Genomic DNA, 18,622 nt, shown 5'->3' with positions numbered 1-18,622 from the left:
CTTCCCTTCCCTTCCCTTCCTTTCTTTACTTTCTTTTTTTTTTGAGCCACAGTTTTGCTCTGTCACCCAGGCTGGAGTGCAGTGGCATGATCGCAGCTCACTGCAACCTTTACCTCCTGGGTTCAAGCGATTCTTTTGCCTCAGCCTCCCGAATAGCTGGGACTACAGGCGCATGCCACCATGCCCAAGTAATTTTTGTATTTTTAATAGAAACACCATGTTGGCCAGGCTGTCCTCGAACTCCTGACCTCAAATGATCCATCAGCCTCAACCTCCCAACGTGGTAGCATTACAGGCATGAGCCACCCCGCCCAGTCAGGGACTCTTTTCAAACTACTGTCTTATCCTTCTTAGTGCTTCAAACTAGATCCTGTTCAGACATGTTATAACAAGTCAGTAGGAGTTAATTTTGGCACCAAAAAATATAACTTTATGCAGTTTTTTCACAATACACATTTTCCATGAACATTTTCAAGTCTCCTTGTGTATCTTCTTTCCTTTTGGGTAAGTACTGAAGGGTGGAATGGCTGGATCATATGGCAATATATGATTGTTGATTTGAAGAACCTGCTGGCTGGCAAGATGGCCAAATAGAAACAGCTCTCGTCTGCAGCTCCCAGCGAGATCGATGTAGAAGGCGGTTTCTGCATTTCCAACTGAGGTAACCGGTTCATCTCAGTGGGTCGGTTGGACAATGGGTGCAGGCCATGGAGGGCAAGCTGAAGTAGAGTAGGGCATTGCCCCACCCAGGAAGTACAAGGGGTTGGGGGGAAATCCCTCCCCAAGCGAAGGGAAGCCATGAGAGACTGTACTGGGAGGAACAGTGCACTCTGGACCAGATACTGTGGTTTTCCCACAGTCTTCACAACCAGCAGACCAGGAAATGCCCTCCGGTGCCTATGCCACCAGGGCCCTGGATTTCAAGCACAAAACTGTGGGTGGTCATTAGGGCAGACACCGAGCTAGCTGCAAGAGTTTTTTTTCATACCTCAGTGGCATCTGGAACACCAGCGAGACAGAACCGTTCACTCCCCTGTAAAGGGGGCTGAAGCCAGTGAGCCAAGTGGTCTAGCTCAGCAGGTTCCATCCCCACAGAGCCCAGCAAGCTAAGATCCACTGGCTTGAAATTTTCACTGCTAGCACAGCAGTCTGAGGTTGATCTGGGATGCTCAAGCTTGCTGGGGGGAGGGGCATCCGCCATTGCTGAAGCTTGTGTAGGCGGTTTTACCCTCACAGTGTAAGCAAAGCTGCCTGGAAGTTCGAACTGGGTGGAGGCCCTCTGCAACTCAGCAAGGATGCTGCAGCCAGACTGCCTCTCTAGATTCCTCCCCTCTGGGCAGGGCATCTCTGAAAAAAAGGCAGCAGCCCCAGTCAGGGACTTATAGATAAAACCCCCATCTCCCTGGTACAGAGTACCTGGGGGAAGGGGCAGCTGTGGACACAGATTCAGCTGACTTAAATGTCCCTGTCTGACAGGTCTGAAGAGAGCAGCGGATCTCCCAGCACAGCGTTTGAGCTCTGATAAGGGACAGATTGTCTCCTCAAGTGGGTCCCTGACCCCCATGTATCCTGACAGGGCGACACCTCCCAGTCGGGGCTGACAGACTTCTCATGCAGGAGATCACTGGCTGGCACCTGGTAGGTGCCCCTCTGGGATGAAGCTTCCAGAGGAAGAAACAGGCATCAATCTTTGCTGTTCTGCAGCCTCTGCTGGTGATACCCAGGCAAACAGGGTATGGAGCGGACCTCCAGTAAATGCCAGCAGACCTGCAGCAGAGGTGCCTGAGTGTTAGAAGGAAAACTAACAAACAGAAAGGAATAGTATCAACATCAACAAAAAGGACGTCCACTCAGAGACCCCATCCAAAGGTCACCAACATCAAAGACAAAAGGTAGATAAATCCACGAAGATGGGGAGAAACCAGCACAAAAAGGCTGAAAATTCCACAAACCAGAATGCCTCTTCTCCTTCAAAGGATCACAACTCCTCGCCAGCAAGGGAACAAACTGGATGGAGAATGAGTTTGACGAATTGACAGAAGTGGGCTTCAGAAGGTCAGTAATAACAAACTCCTCCGAGCTAAAGGAGCATGTTCTAACCCAATGCAAGGAAGCTAAGAACCTTGAAAAAATGTTAGATGAATTGCTAACTAGAAAAACCAACTTAGAGAAGAACGTAAATGACCTGATGGAGCTGAAAAACATAGCACGAGAACTTGGTGAAGCATACACCAGTTATCAATAGCTGAATCGATCAAGTGGAAGAAAGGATACCAGAGATTGAAGATCAACTCAATGAAATAAAGTGATAAGACAAGATTAGAGAAAAAAGAGTGAAAGGTAAAGAATAAAACCTCCAAGAAATATGGGACTATGTGAAAAGACCAAATATATGTTGGATTGGTGCATCTGAAAATGATGGGGAGAATGGAACCAAGTTGGAAAACACTCTTCAGGATATTATCCAGGAGAACATCCCCAACCTAGCAAGGCAGGCCAACATTCAAATTCAGGAAATGCAGAGAACACCACAAAGATACTCCTTGAGAAGAGCAATCCCAAGACACAATCATCAGATTCACCAAGGTTGAAATGAAAGAAAAAATGTTAAGGGCAGCCAGAGAGAAAGGTTGGGATACCCAAAAAGGGAAGCCCATTAAACTAACAGTGGATCTCTTGGCAAAAACCCTACAAGCCAGAAGAGAGTGGGGGCCAATATTCAACATTCTTAAAGAAAAGAATTTTCAACCCAGAATTTCATATCCAGCCAAACTAAGCTTCATAAGCGAAGGAGAAATAAAATCATTTTCAGACAAGCAAATGCCAAGAGATTTTGTCACCACCAGGCCTACCTTACAAGAGCTCCTGAAGGAAGCGCTAAACATGGAAAGGAACAACCGGTACCAGCCACTGCAAAAACATACCAAAATGTAAAGACCATGGACGCTATGAAGAAACTGTATCAACTAATGGGCAAAATAACCAGCTAGCATCATAACAACAGGATGAAATTCACACATACCAATATTAAACTTAAATGTAAACAGGTTAAGTGCCCCAATTAAAAGACACAGACTGGCAAACTGGATAAAGAGTCAAGACCCATCGGTGTGCTGTATTTAGGAGACCCATTTCATGTGCAAAGACACACGTAGGCTCAAAATAAAGGGATGGAGGAATATTTATCAAGCAAATGGAAAGCAAAAAAATCAGGGGTTGCAATCCTAGTCTCTGATGAAACAGACTTTAAACCAACAAAGATCAAAATGACAAAGAAGGGCATTACATAATGGTAAAGGGATCAATTCAACAAGAAGAGCTAACTATCCTAAACATATATGCATCCTATACAGGAGCACCCAGATTCATAAAGCAAGTTCTTAGAGACCTACAAAGAGACTTAGACTCCCCACAATAATAGTGGGAGACTTTAACACCCCAATGTCACTATTAGACAGATCAACAAGACAAAATTAACAAGGATATCCAGGACTGGAACTCAGCTCTGGACCAAGCAGACCTAATAGACATTTACAGAACTCTTCACCCCAAATCAATAGAATACACATTCTTCTCAGCACCACAGTGCACTTATTCTAAAATTCTGATATTGTTATATGTGAATTGATCCTGTCATTATAAGGCTAGCTGGTTATTCCACATCATTGGGAGTAAAACACTCCTTAGCAAATGCAAAAGAATGGAAATCATAACAAACAGTCTCTCAGACCACGGTGCAATCAAATTAGAACTCAGGATTAAGAAACTCACTTAAAGGCCGGGCGCGGTGGCTCAAGCCTGTAATCCCAGCACTTTGGGAGGCCGAGACGGGTGGATCACAAGGTCAGGAGATTGAGACCATCCTGGCTAACGCAGTGAAACCCCGTCTCTACTAAAAAATACAAAAAAATAGCCAGGCGAGGTGGCGGGCGCCTGTAGTCCCAACTACTCGGGAGGCTGAGACAGGAGAATGGCGCAAACCCGGAAGGTGGAGCTTGCAGTGAGCTGAGATCCGGCCAACTGCACTCCAGCCTGGGCGACAGAGCGAGACTCCGTCTCAAAAAAAAAAAAAAAAAAAAAAAAAAAAGAAACTCACTTAAAACCGCACAACCACATGGAAACTGAACAACCTGTTCCTGAATGACTACTGGGTAAAAAAGGAAATTAAGGCAGAAATAAAGATGTTCTTTGAAACCAATGAGAAGAAAGACACAATGTACCAGAATCTCTGGGACTCATTTAAAGCAGTGTGTAGAGGGAAATTTATAGCATTAAATGCCCATAGAGAAAGCAGGAAAGATCTAAAATCGACATTCTAACATCACAATTAAAATAACTAGAGAGGCAGGCTGCAGTGGCTCACACCTGTAATCCCAGCACTTTGGGAGGCTGAGGTGGGCGGATCACAAAGTCAGGAGATCGAGACCATCCTGGCTAGCATGGTGAAACCCTGTCTCCACTGAAAATACAAAAAATTAGCCAGGCGTGGTGGTAGGCGCCTGTGGTTCCAGCTACACGGGAGGCTGAGGCAGGAGAATGGCCTGAACCCAGGAGGCGGAGCTTGCAGTGAGCGGAGACAGAGCCACTGCAGTCCAGCCTGGGCGACAGAGTGATACTCCATCTCAAAACAAAACAAAACAAAACAAAAACCTAGAGAAGTGAGAGCAAACAAATTCAAAAGCTAGTAGAAGACAAGAAATAACTAAGATCAGCGCAGAACTGAAGGAGATAGAGACATGAAAAACCCTTCAAAAAAATTAATGAAGCCAGGAGCTGGTTTTTTGAAAAGATCAGCTATGTAGATAGACCACTAGCCAGGCTAATAAAGAAGAAAAGAGAGAAGAATCAAATAGACACAATAAAAAATGATAAAGGGTATATCACCACCAATCCCACAGAAATACAAACTACCATCACAGAATACTATAAACACCTCTACGCAAATAAACCAGAAAATCTAGAAGAAATGGATAAATTCCTGGACACATACACCCTCCCAACACTAAACCACAAAGAAGTGGAATCCCTAAACAGACCAATAACAAGTTCTGAAATTGAGGCAATAATTAATAGCCTAACAACCACAAAAAGTCCAGGACCAGATGGATTCACAGCCGAATTCTACCAGAGGTACAAAGAGGAGCTGGTATTGTTCTTTCTGAAACTATTCCAAACAATAGAAAGAGAGAGAATCCTCCCTCCTTCGTAAAACTCATTTTAGGAGGCCAGCATCATCCTAATACCAAAACCTGGCAGAGACACATCAAAAAAAGAAAATTTCAGGCCAATATTCCTGATGAACATCGACGCGAAAATCCTCTATAAAATACTAACAAACAGAAGCCAGCAGCACATCAAAAAGCTTATCCACCACGATCAAGTCTGCTTTATCCCTGGGATAAACACTTTGGGAGACTGAGGTGGGAGGATTGCTTGAGCTCAGGAGTTCGACACCAGTCAGTCCGGCCAGGGAAAATAGTGAGATCCACGCCCCAAAAAGCTCCCCCGCTGCCCCCTGCTTGCCTCTGCCAAAAATACAAAATATTAGCTGGGCGTGGTTGAGCGTTCCTGAGGTCCCAGCTACTCAGGAGGCTGAGGTGGGAGGATCCCTTGAACGCAGGAGGAGGAGGTTGCAGTGAACCGAGATGGCGCCACTGCAGTCCAGCCTGGATGACAGAGCGAGACTCTGCCTCAAAAACAAAGCAAAAAAAAAAAAAAAAAAAAAAAACCAAAAAAAACCCAAAAAACATTTTATTTCAGTACATAATAATTCCTTGGGTACATTTTACATCACTTCTCTTGTCTTTCCCCTTGATTATCCATTCTGTTAGTTTCCCGCTTTTGACTATCAGGAAAAGCAACAGTTTATGCTAACAATGCATGTTGACAGTGCCAACAGTGCTGGCCTGTGGAAACAACGGTTTTAAACCCTACGCAGCATAATGTCATTTGAATAATGGCAACCAGAAACTTCGTTTATAATCCTCGAATCTTCCTTTGAAGGTTGTATTTTGTAATTAGGGACTAAATTTTTTCGTGAGTGGAGGAAATTATTAATGAGTCTACCTACCACCCTACTTGTGCATAAAGGCAAGACACACCTTCTAAAAGGTTTTACCATGGCTCACAACATTCCATACCATGCTGTTCAGCTTAAAAACACACTACTAACCACCTGCTCTGTCTGGTTTTAAATGTTTTCAATTTACACCCACACAAATACAGGTCGCCCTGAATCGGTGGATGTATTTCTGCCTTCGTTAAAAAAGAAGACTAAAAGAATATGGAATCCCCCATTCACACTTAGTTCGCCTAGGAAAACTAGCAGTCAGTGAAAAACTGGCCACATCACAGCCGTCCAATTTCGGCAGCCGGGGTAGCCTCCCGACCCTCACTTTCTCCAGCCCCGCCTCCAGGACGGCCCAACTGCTTTCCTCACAGCTCATTGGGCGCGCGGCACCATCGGGCGGCAACTCCAGGGATCCGCCCCTCCATCGCCCGAGGCTGGGGTTGGGCTTCCCATCCGCCCTTTTTCTAGACCGCGCGCATGCGCATTCTCATTGGACCCTGGAGTGCCGCTTAGGGATCGGTTTTCTCCTCCTTTCTTCCCGCGATCGCGCGGCTCCCCGAAACCCTTCCCACTGTATTATTGCCGAGGATCCCCCTCCTAGACGCTCTGAGAAGGTGCCGCTCCGGCCGTGGGTACGGCGGTACCCGGATGTGGAGCCGCTCTCGCCGGGCTGGGACTCTGTGGCGGGGCGGAGCGCGGCGGTTGGTGCGGGGGCAGAGAGAAGGGGGCCAGAGGGCCCGGGCCCTCGCCGGACGCCGGGAGGTACCACCGCTGCCCACGGGGGAGGAGGCGGCGCCGGCGCTCGGGCTCCCTCCCCGGAGCCAGGGCCCGGGGTCGCAGAAAGGCCGGCAGTTAAGCTTGCTCCCCGCCGCCCTCGCCGCCCCCCCCGGGCTAACCTCCCCCGGCCCCCTGCGCTCCTCGCGCTCCCGGCCGGGGGAGAGCGTGGTTTCCTGGCGGCCGTCGCTGTAGCCTGGCCGGGGAGCCCGGAGGAAGCGGGAGAGTCCCCGCCCACGGCCCCCTCCCCTCCGCCCGCTAGCAGCCGCCGCCTCCGAGCAGCCGCGGGCCGCCCTCCAGTCCGAGCGGGGGGCGCGGCGGCGACGGCTGGGCAGCGGCTTTGGGCTCCGCGGGGACCGCGCCGCCGCCTCCGTGAGTTATTCCCACGTCCCCCGGGGCTCGCTGCCGCCCCCGCCGGCGCCGAGAGTCCGGCCCGGGCCCAACTCCCTCACGGGCCCCCCGGCGGCAGCGGCGGCGGCGGCGGCAGCGGCGGAGCCCACCGCCCGGGCCCCGATGAGTAACTCCCGGAATAACCGGGTGATGGTGGAAGGGGTTGGCGCTCGGGTAGTGCGCGGCCCGGACTGGAAGTGGGGGAAGCAGGACGGCGGCGAGGGCCATGTGGGCACCGTCCGGAGCTTCGAGAGCCCCGAGGAGGTGGTGGTAGTGTGGGACAACGGCACCGCTGCCAACTACCGCTGCTCCGGGGCTTACGACCTCCGCATCCTGGACAGCGCGCCCACCGGTAAGCCGCGGCCACCTGGCCCGGGCCTGCGCGCGCGGGGGGAAGGGTCGAGCTGCGGTGGACGTCGGTGGCGCGGGGAGAGGTCTGCGGTGGGACACCTGGTGGGCAGCGCCCGGCTGGAGTGAGCGGAAAGGGAAAGCGCAAAGGGAATTCTAGGTTCAGAACGGGTGAACAAAAACTTACAGAAAAGACCCCCTACCCCCAAGGGAAATGATGGCAGCACCATCACCGGGATGCTTTCAAGCCTGGAAAACACAAAGCACCGGGAAGAGAACAGACACAGCTCCCCCAACCCGACTCCTCCTCTTGGGAAGGAGTCTGGAGAGGCCTATCTAATAAGCCATTGAAATTAATCAGCCACCAAGTGATAACTGTCTGAAGGGAGGCTTGCCTTGCCATATGGTGCTCAGTTGACCGTTTACAATTGCCGAGGGGCCGTTCATACCTCGGATTTGTGGAGATGCCTTTTTTCTTACCGCCTGTGACACAGAATGACTTGGAGTTCAGTAGCCAAATGTTACTTGGGACTCTGTGGAATGATTTTTCATCCATATTGTTCTATTTTGTATCTTTATATCAATAGAGGGAAAAACAGCCTGAGCTCTTGAACCATTTCTTTGTGTTAAATACTTTTTCCAAGTGGCAGATCGGCATAGGGGACACCTGATTTTATTTTTTGTTACACTAACATCGGTCTCAGTAAGGTGATGTCAGAATCTTACCCATTCACCTAGCAGTGAGTCAGGATCCTTGATTAGTGAATCTTGATTAGTGACTTTTAGGGGTCTGTTATTGATGCTAGAGTTTCTAAATGATTAAACCAAAGGCTTGCTTTCACAAAATAAATTTCAAATTCATTTTCATATAGATTCATCTTTGGTATTATTTATCCTTGATTCTGTAGAAAATAGTTCACATTTAAAATTGGGTACTTTTCAGTATTCCTAAATGAGCTGCTTCTAAGACATTGATTGAGTTTGGCAAGGCCTTACAAATCTTGGAATGGGCTCATAGTTATTATTAGTAGCAATAAAGAACTTAACACAAGCCAACTCAATTTTTGAACAGCTAATTCAACAAATTGTATTCCTTAGCCAGCTTTTTAAAAACAATTATTAAAAAAAAATTTTTTTTTAAAGCGACAGTTGTCTCGCTTTATTTCTTGGGCTGGTCTTGAACTCCTGACCTCAAGCAGCCCTCCCATCTTAGCCACCCAAAATGCTGGCATTACAGGAGTCAGCCACAAGGTCAGGCTTTAGATAGCTTTCTGAATATTAAAAAGAGTGTATGTACATGATCAGAAGAAAATGAAAAGATTCAACAGCCCAAAAAGGGGCAGCCATTGTTATCAGTTTTTTGTGTAGTCTTACAGAATACTCTATTGCATGGCAAGCATGTGTGTGACTATACTATAAATCTAATCCCCTTTTAAGTACAAATGATAACTATATTCACTTCTCTGCATTTTTGTTTCTTTCACTAAATTATATTGGTGATTGTTCCATTGTTTCATGGCTGCATAGTATTCCAGTGATTGGATACGGTGATTTATCTAACCAGGAGTTTATCGATGGGCGTTTTATTATTTCATGTTTTCTTTACAATGATGCAGTGAATAGGTCCTTGCACATATATCCTTATACATATGTGCTGAGTATTTCTGAAGAAGTGGAATTGCTGCATCAAAACATTGCACATATTTAACATTTTGGTAGATATTGACTAATTGCTTTTTGAAGACGTTTTATGAGTTGACACTGCCAGCAACAGTGTTTGAGGCCTAATTTCTGCCTACTCTTTTTTTTTTTTTTTGAGACAGGGTTTTGTTTTGTCACCTGCAGCCTTGAAGTTTTGTTGTCATGCCAGCTCAAACTAAAGTCTGACCACAACCCGTATTTGGAGGAATTCTTGGTATCAGTAATTGTAGCTTTATGAGGAAATTTAAATATCTAGGGTAAAGTGTAACAGATTCTTTACTACGGTGATTTTTGAAGGGATAGTAATGTTATCTATATGTTTGTAGTATGGGGTATATCTATCATATTAATAGTTTTATTATCTTACTATAAAAGTAGATTTTTTCAGAAGTAACTTTTAGAATCTTTGTTTAATAAGATCATTTTATATATTGTTATATGTAGTGGTTTATCTTGTTCATCTAATCTTTTTTTTTTTTTTTTTTTTGAGACGGAGTCTCGCTCTGTCTCCCAGGCTGGAGTGCAGTGGCCGGATCTCAGCTCACTGCAAGGTCCGCCTCCCGGGTCCACGCCATTCTCCTGCCTCAGCCTCCCGAGTAGCTGGGACTACAGGCGCCCGCCACCTCACCCGGCTAGTTTTTTTTGTATTTTTTTAGTAGAGACGGGGTTTCACTGTGTTAGCCAGGATGGTCTCGATCTCCTGACCTCATGATCCACCCGTCTCGGCCTCCCAAAGTGCTGGGATTACAGGCTTGAGCCACCGCGCCCGGCCTCATCTAATCTTTTAATAAACCTTTTAAGAGCAGGATGGACACAGGACAGCCAATCTTCATATGAAATACTTGTTGAAATATATTTTAATTTCTATGGTTTAAATTCTTCAGGTTTTTTTTTTTTTAAAGAATTGAACAAAATTGTAAGCTCCTGGCTCTTGTTTTGCCCCAGTACTATACTACTACTTTCAGTGTTTTTTTTTCTTCAAAAGATTTAATAATCAGTGTTCATTGACATTTTGTTACATTCTATAAGATTTACTCAATATTTATTAAGTACTTGATATTTGTTTGCATAAAATTAACATTTTAAAAATTAACTTTTGTTTTTGAAACAATTGTAGTCTTCCAGAAAAATTACAAAACTAGTAAGAGTTCCCTTTTGCCCTTTACCCACCTTCTGCAGCTGTTAATATCTTAGCAAGTACAATGATCAAAACCAGAAAATTAACACTAATACGGTAATACCGTATTAACTAATCTATACACCTTATTCAAATTTCATTTATTCAAATTATATGTAGTGGTTATTATTAGTGTCCTACTAATATTCTTTTTCTGATCCAAGATCACACGTTGCATTTAGTGGTCTCTTCCAATCTGGGCGAGTTCTTCAGTCTTTAGTCAGTGTCAAGATAATGAAAAACAATCTTGTTATCTCTCAAATTGGGTATTTCTGCTGCTTTTTCATGATTAAATTCAGATTATGTATTTTCGGCAAGACTATCGTAGAAATGATGTTTTACCCTTGTTAGTGCATGATACCAGGAGGTAAATAGTATCCATGTGTCTCATTAATGACAGTGTTAACTCAGCTAAGTCACCAGAAATTTTACCAACTGTTGCTTTTGTACCAGCAATGTGATGCCAATATGAAAAAGATAACTTGTATCTTACGTATTATTGTGAAAATACTTTTGACCTCATGAAGCCCTTCAAAGGGTCTTGAGGATATCCCTAGTGGTTGAAGAACAACACTCTGAAAGTCACTGTCCTGGAGAGAATCTCTGTTTGAGCACATGGAGGCTTGTATAAGAATGTTCACAGCAGTTACTATGGTTTTGAGATAAATAAAATAAAATTTAAAAAAGAATGTTCACAGCAGTGTTGCATGTAAAAACAGAAAATTGGAAACAACTTAAATGTACATTAACAGGAGAATGGATAAATTGTATGAATTTATATAGTACAGTACTGTATATAAAGAGAATGTTAAGCAAATAAAGTAAGTTGCAAAAGAAAACCTATGGTATGTTAAAGTGCGGAACAAAACTATTTTAGGGTAGGGTTTTGCAACCTTGGCACTATTGACATTTTAAATTGGATAGGATAATTTTTTGTTATAGGAATGTCCTGTGCATTGTAGGCAGGCATCCCTGGCCTCTACCCATTAGATGCAGTAGCACCCCACCTCCTTGTGGCAACCCACAATATCTCCAGACGTTGCCAGATGTCCCCTAGTGGGGGCAAAATTGCTCCCAATTGAGACTCATTGGTTTAGGGATATGTACATGTGTGGTAAAAGTGTGCCACATAAAGTTAATGATAAACACTAAATTCAAGGGAGTGGACTGGACCTCCTTATGGTGAAGGGAGTGGAGAGCACAATTGGTAGAAGTACACCAGGGGCTTTTAAGTATTTTGGTAATGTTCTGGGATTAAACCTACCCCGTGGTGAGTGCATAGGTGTTATACACACACACACACACACACACACACACACACAATTTTATTTTTTTTGAGACAGTCTCCCTCTGTGGTCCAGGCTGGAATGTAGTTGTGTGACCTCAGCTCACTGCAACCTCCGTCCCCCAGATTCAAGCGATTCTCCTATCTCATCCTCCTGAGTAGCTGGAATTACAGGCATGCACCACCACACCTGACTTTTGTATTTTTAGTAGAGACGGGGTTTCACCATGTTGGCCAGGCTGGTCTCGAACACCTGACCTCAAGTGATCCATAGCTTCAGCCTCCCAAGGTGCTGGGATTATAGGTGTGAGCCACCGCACTCAGCCTGTTCTATATTTTTGTGTGTGACATATTTTTATGCTTAATTAAAAAAAAACATATTTATCAGAGGGAGAACTGAGGTTGCCTTTGATTATTCATCCTTTGTTCCCTAGTTCCACCTACATTATATGAGTAGAAAATTTATTGCAGTATTATTGAGAATTAAGAAATGGGTAACCTTCAGCATAAGATTCCTTGCAACTTTTCTGGGAGTTAAGGATTCTGGAGTGGTTGGATCATTGTGAATCTTTCTGATATGATTTTTTTCACTACATTTTGAAGATTTTGTCTGGGAGTTGTATGCGGGTCTGTAATATTTTGGCATATCAGCTTTATTTTTTCTTTCAGGACACACATGATATGTTTGAATTTATGGTCTAGGATAGTTAAACTTTGCAGAGAGGAGCATTTAGTATCTGTTTGAGTGATATAACTTCTATCTTGTTTCCAGATTCATTTGGCTCATTTGTAGTGAGCAAGAAGATTTTGGAACTATATGGGATGTTATTTAATTAGTTTGGATTTAATTTTGTAAAGTCTGTAGTCAAGTAGGTGTAGTTGACATTTTATCATCTAGGCACTGATTTTATAGGAGTTGGGGAGAAATGTGTTTTTATTTATGCTTGTTTTGTGTTCACTTGACTACACTGTTGTAGTGTTACCAGAGGTAATAGAGAAAATGAATGTAGCTTTCCTGTTAAGGTTCTATCATTCTTGGTATAGATAATACAAAGTTAAAGGTATAGAAAATCAGCTTTATTCAAAACCAGCTTCGGGTCATTGTTCATTCAAACTGTTTTGGGGGTAGTTCTTTGTCCTTTTCTTTGACCACTAGCAAAGAATGCCTCTCCGGTCATATGTGGAAAAACTTATCAGATGTTTTGTATTCAATTGAAGGTTTAAAAGGGCTGACCCTGGATTAAAAAAATGAAATGAATTAATAATCCTCAGCTTTTCCTTTTCTGAGTCTGCTATTCTGATCTGTTTCTAGAACTACAGTAGAAAAGGGTATTTGTCAGGACACAAAGCCGTAGGAAAAAACAGGACTTGAGGGAACAATGTTTGGGCAGCAGGATGCCACACCTGGAAAGGATGAAATATCACAAAATGTTTTTTACTAATGACATCTGCAAGGAAAACTTTATTTCCTCATATATCCTACCTATTTTAAAGACTTCTGTAAAATGTCTTTCTTATTTCCTCCACTAAAACAATGTTGTAAATTATGAAAGTCTATCTAGTTCTTAATAGTCCCTGTAGATTGCAGCTTAGTTGAGCTGAGGACTTCAAGTAATCAACTAGTAGACCCCTGTGTCAGTACTTCTCAAGCTTAAAGCGCACAGATCACCTGGGGACCTTTTAAAATGCAGATTCTAATTCAGTAAGTCTGGGATTCTGCGAGAATATTTCTTTTTTTTTTTTTTTTTTTTTTTTTTTTTTTTTTTTGAGACGGAGTCTCGCTCTGTCACCCAGGCTGGAGTGCAGTGGCCGGATCTCAGCTCACTGCAAGCTCCGCCTCCCAGGTTCACGCCATTCTCCAGCCTCAGCCTCCCGAGTAGCTGGGACTACAGGCGCCCGCCGCCTCGCCCGGCTAGTTTTTTGTATTTCTTAATAGAGACGGGGTTTCACCGTGTTAGCCAGGATGGTCTCGATCTCCTGACCTCGTGATCCGCCCGTCTCGGCCTCCCAAAGTGCTGGGATTACAGGCTTGAGCCACCGCGCCTGGCCTGAGAATATTTCTAATAAGCGCATAGGTGATGCAGATACTGCTGGCTCAAGGACACACTTTGAACAGCAGAGTACTGAGTGACTGTTTGTCTACTTGAGATTCCCTGCGTTTCTGTTTTCTCCTTTTCCTTTCAACAGATTTCAAGCCTTGATTTTTTGTTGGTAATACATGTTTTTAAAACTAGATTGGCATTATTAGTTGGGGAGAAGAGAATTGTGTGCAACTGAAAGGAGCATGTAACACCTTTCTAATATATGTACTTTTTGTAAGTGTAATGCTATCTTAAGGTATATTTTCGATCCTATACTTTCCAGCCTGTCCCTCTGATTAGATTAGATGTTTCTTTTTGAATGTGTTCTCAGGTAGCCATCCACCAGGGTCTCTCCTCCACCCTCTTTAATTGCTAGCTAGTGTGATCTCATCACACGTGTGCTTTCATCTGTTATAGCAGGGTATGCTGTGTTGTAATTGTCTTTTGCACTAGATTATTAGTTTAAGGGAAAGGGTCTGTGTTATTCTTGTATCTCCATTTTCCAGCAGAGCCATGTCTCTGGATGAGTATTTTCTGAATCAAACACACTTTTCAAAGAGCTTTTAACTCATTGGACCCGAGATTAGATAGATATTATCCTAAAACAAGATAAAAGGAAACTGAGGTTCAGAGAGATTAAGAAATTTGTTCAGTCACAAAGCTGGTGAGTGGCAGATAGTAGGGATGAATACCAGTTCATTGCTTTTCCTCTGTATCATTCTCTTTTTCTTTTATAGTATAGTCATTCAGAAACGTGACCACCTGTAATACTTTGCTTGTTGGAAAATTGATAATGAAATGTAAACCAATTTAGAAATGAAACTTTGTGATATATCCTGTTGTAAATTGTTTAGTGCTCTTTTCAAAATCATTCTTTTTTAATTTTTATTTTCTTCCCCTCTCCCTCCCCCTTCTCCCTCCCGACCCCTCTCTCTCACTCTCTCCCCCTCTCTTCCCCCTCCCCCTCTCCTCCTTTCCCTCTCTCCCTCTTTCTCTCTCTCCCCCTTCTCCCTTTCTCTTCTTTCTTTCTGGAGTTTCACTCTTGTCCCCCAGGCTGGAGTGCAGTGGCACAGTCTCAGCTCACTGCAGCCTCCGCCTCCTGGGCTCAAGCCATCTTCCCACCTCATTCCCACCTCAGCCTTTGAGTAGCTGGAACTAGAGGTGCGCACCACCATGCACAGATAATTTGTGTATTTTTTTGTAGAGACAGGGTCCTGCCATGTTGCCCTGGTTGGTCTTGAACTTGTGAGGTCAAGTGATCCACCTGCCTTGGCCTTCCAAAGTGCTGGGATTACAGTTGTGAGCCATCGTGTCTGGCCTTTTTTTTTTTTTTTTTAAAAAAAAAAAAAAAAAAAGTTTCACTCTGTTGCCCAGGCTGGAGTGCAGTGGTGTGATTGTAGCTCATTGCAACCTCGAGTTCCTGGGCTCAGGTGATCCTCCCACCTCAGCCTCCCGAGTAACTAGGACTATAGGTGCACTCCACCGAGCCTGGCTAATTTTTTTTATTTTTTATTTTTCTTAGAGTTGGGGTCCTGCTGTATCACCCAGGCTGGTCTCAAACTCCTGGCCTCAGGTGATCCTTCAACCTCAGCATCCCAGATTGCCTGGATTACAGGCATGAGCCACTGAGCCCTGCTAGTTTCTTTCTAGTGTGTTCTTTTTGCACAGCTAAGGTTTTATGGTATACATAGTTTTGTTTCATTCCTTTTTTCTACTTGACATATGTGTTTTCTGTTTTCCTTATAAGTAATCTAATATGTACTTCCTATATGGTAAAACAAGGTGACAGTTATTTTTATGTGTTAAACTTAACTACTTATAAAGAAATATATATGTATTCCCATATAGGTATGCCATACGTACTGTTCTTCAGTTTTCTTTTTAAATATATATTGTCTTGGACATCTTGCAGTGTTAGCACATAAGAATCTGTCTCATTCTTTTTATTAGGTACATGGTATTTAACAGTTAAAAAATATTTTACTTAACTATTTTGATAGATATTTATAGTGTTTCTTTTTTGTCATTTTAAACAACACTGCAACAAGTATATTTGTGTATATATACCTTTGTTTACTAATTTTTAGCTTTTAAATTGATTTGTTATAGCAATTTCTGTTATAAATGACATGGTTAAATATTATCCTCACTGACTTTGAGAACCTTTGTCTTTTAATAGAGGAATTTAACTTGTTCATATGTATTGTGGCAACTGATACATTTTTTCTGATGACTGCTATCTGACTTTTTTTTTTCTTTTGAGACAAAGTTTTCCTCTTATTGCCCAGGCTGGAGTACAATGGCGCGATCTTGGCTCACTGCAAACTCTGCCTCCCGGGTTCAAGTGATTCTCCTGCCCCAGCCTCCCGAGTAGCTGGGATTACAGGCATGCCCCACCACTCCCAGCTAATTTTTTATATTTTTAGTAGAGACGGGGTTTCTCCATGTTGGTCAGGCTGGTCTCGAACTCCCGACCTTAGGTGATCCGCCTGCCTCGGCCTTCCAAATTGCTGGGATTACAGGCATGAGCCATCGCAGCTGGCTGCTACCTTACTTTTTAACTTTCCAGTTTTCTTGTATTTTTTTTTTTAACCAGTGAGTTAGAAATTTTATCACCTTTTTTTTTCTGCTCTGCTAATTATTACCTTTTAATATGTAACAAACAGATAAAAAAATTAGTTTTTTTTTGAAAACTAGTCAGTCTTTTAATTACTCCTGCCCATACTTCTTTCTTTCTTTATTTTTTTGAGATGGAGTTTCACTCTGTTACCCAGGCTGGAGTGCAATGGCATGATCTCAGCTCACTGCAACCTTCACCTCCTGGGTGCAAGTGATTCTCCTACTGGGTGCAAGCAATTCTTCTACCTCAGCCTCCCAAGTAGCTGGGATTACAGGCGGGTGCCACCATGTCTGGCTAATTTTTGTATTTTTTTTTTTTTTTTGAGACGGAGTCTCGCTTTGTTGTCCAGGCTGGAGTGCAGTGGCAAGATCTCTGCTCACTGCAAACTCCGTCTCCCAGGTTCACGCCATTCTCCTGCCTCAGCCTCCCGAGTAGCTGGGGCTACAGGCACATGTCACCGTGCATGGCTAATTTTTTGTATTTTTAGTAGAGACGGGGTTTCACTGTGTTAGCCAGGATGGTCTCGATCTCCTGACCTTGTGATCCGCCGGCCTGCCAAAGTGCTGGGATTACAGGTGTGAGCCACCGCGCCCAGCCTAATTTTTGTATTTTTAGTGGAGATGGGGTTTCACTATGTTGGCCAGGCCGGTCTGGAACTCCTGACCTCAGGTGATCCACCCGCCTCACCCTCCCAAAGTGCTGCGATTACAGATGTGAGCCACTGTGCTGGGCCATCTCCTGCCCCATACCTCTTACCTTTTTCATTGTGTTGGTTTTATGTAAATTTTCAGGAAAATTAGTCCCAAATTTTTGTTTGCATTGTCCTCTCTCCCCCACCATACTCCTGTAAATACTTGCTTCTTTTTATGTTGTAAGATTTGCTCAGCTGGGCACAGTGGCTCTCGCCTGTAGTCCTAGCACTTTGGGAGGCTGAGGCGGGCAGGTTGCTTGAGCCAAGGAGTTTGAGACCAGCCTGGGCAACATGGCAAAACCCCGTCTCTACAAAACAATATAAAAATTAGCCCACCATGGTGGTGTGTGCCTGTAGTCCGAGCTATTTGGTGGTGAGGCTGAGGCAGGAGAATCAGTTGATCCTGGGAGGCAGAGGTTGCAGTGAGCTGAGATCATGCTACTGCACTTCAGCCTGGGTGACAGAATGAGACCCAGTCTCAAACAGAGGAGGGAAAAAAAAAAAGATTTGCTCATAAAATTGCATTAAACGTCACAGTTATTATTATTATTTTATTTATTTATTTATTTTGAGACATAGTCTGTCGCCCAGGGTGGGGTGCAGTGGTGCGATCTCAGCTCACTGCAACCTCTGACTCCTGGGTTCTAGTGATTCTCCTGCCTCAGCCCCGCAAGTAACTGGGACTACAGGCATGCACCACCATACCCAGCAAAGTTTTGTATTTTTAGTAGAGATGGGGTTTCACCATGTTGGCCAGGCTGGTCTCTCAAGCTCCTGACCTCAAGTGATCCATCCATCTCTGCCTCCCAAAGTGCTGGGATTACAGGCGTGAGCTACCACACTGGCTCACAGTTATGTTACTAGTAATTAATTGGATTTAAAATTGTAGTTCTCTCTTATTACTCCTTCTTATACTATATCTCATGTCATTCCCTTCTCATTTTCTTGGGGGAAAAATCCTTTTCCCTTCCTTTCTTTCTTCCCTTTTTTCCCTTTTCTTTCTTTATAGGAGTTTGAGTCCTTGCAGGCCTGAAAATTGCTTTATTTTGCTACACTGTCTCTCTCACCCCCAAAACTGACTGATAATTTGGTTGAATACACAATTCTATTCAAAATCTTTTTCTGTCAGAACTGCCTCCCTGTTCTAGCATTTAATGTTGGATATGAGAAATCCTATGCTAGTCCATGCTGTGGTTATTTGATTAACTTAATGTTATACCATTGTTGGACATTAATAGGTTTTTGGGAGTGTGTGTGTGTCTACACAATATGTCACAGGTAGTTTATTACATATAATTATATAGCTTCTTGTAAGAAAACGTATTAGTCCCATGAAAGTTTTTGTTGTTAAAGCAAGTAATTGAGCTTCATATAAGACTGTCAGATCCTCCAGTTTGAGCTGGTCAAACTTCACTGTTATAGTAGTACTGGGGTCCTTTATCTTTTATTCTTTATTCCAAACACATTGGGCCAAAGTCCCAGCTC

General features: G+C 43.8%; 1 protein-coding gene across 4 annotated transcripts in view; it reads left to right on the top strand.

Annotated features, from left to right (window-relative positions):
- Positions 1 to 7,142: 7,142 nt before the first annotated feature.
- The window catches only part of MIB1 (MIB E3 ubiquitin protein ligase 1), a 135,485-nt gene continuing 124,005 nt past the window's right edge, over positions 7,143 to 18,622 (top strand). For all 4 annotated transcript variants that reach the window (XR_012427259.1, XM_005587054.4, XM_005587053.4 and 1 more), the window contains exon 1: positions 7,143 to 7,586. Coding sequence is in view for 3 of the 4 variants with exons in the window: in XM_005587054.4 (XP_005587111.1) it covers positions 7,358 to 7,586 (229 nt within the window). In the remaining variant the exon portion in view is untranslated. The remainder of the gene's footprint in view (positions 7,587 to 18,622) is intronic.

Source organism: Macaca fascicularis, chromosome 18, assembly GCF_037993035.2.
Source record: "Macaca fascicularis isolate 582-1 chromosome 18, T2T-MFA8v1.1".
NCBI lineage: Eukaryota > Metazoa > Chordata > Mammalia > Primates > Cercopithecidae > Macaca > Macaca fascicularis.
The sequence above is the reverse complement of the archived record's forward strand: the minus strand, read 5'-3'. Positions and strand labels throughout refer to the sequence as shown.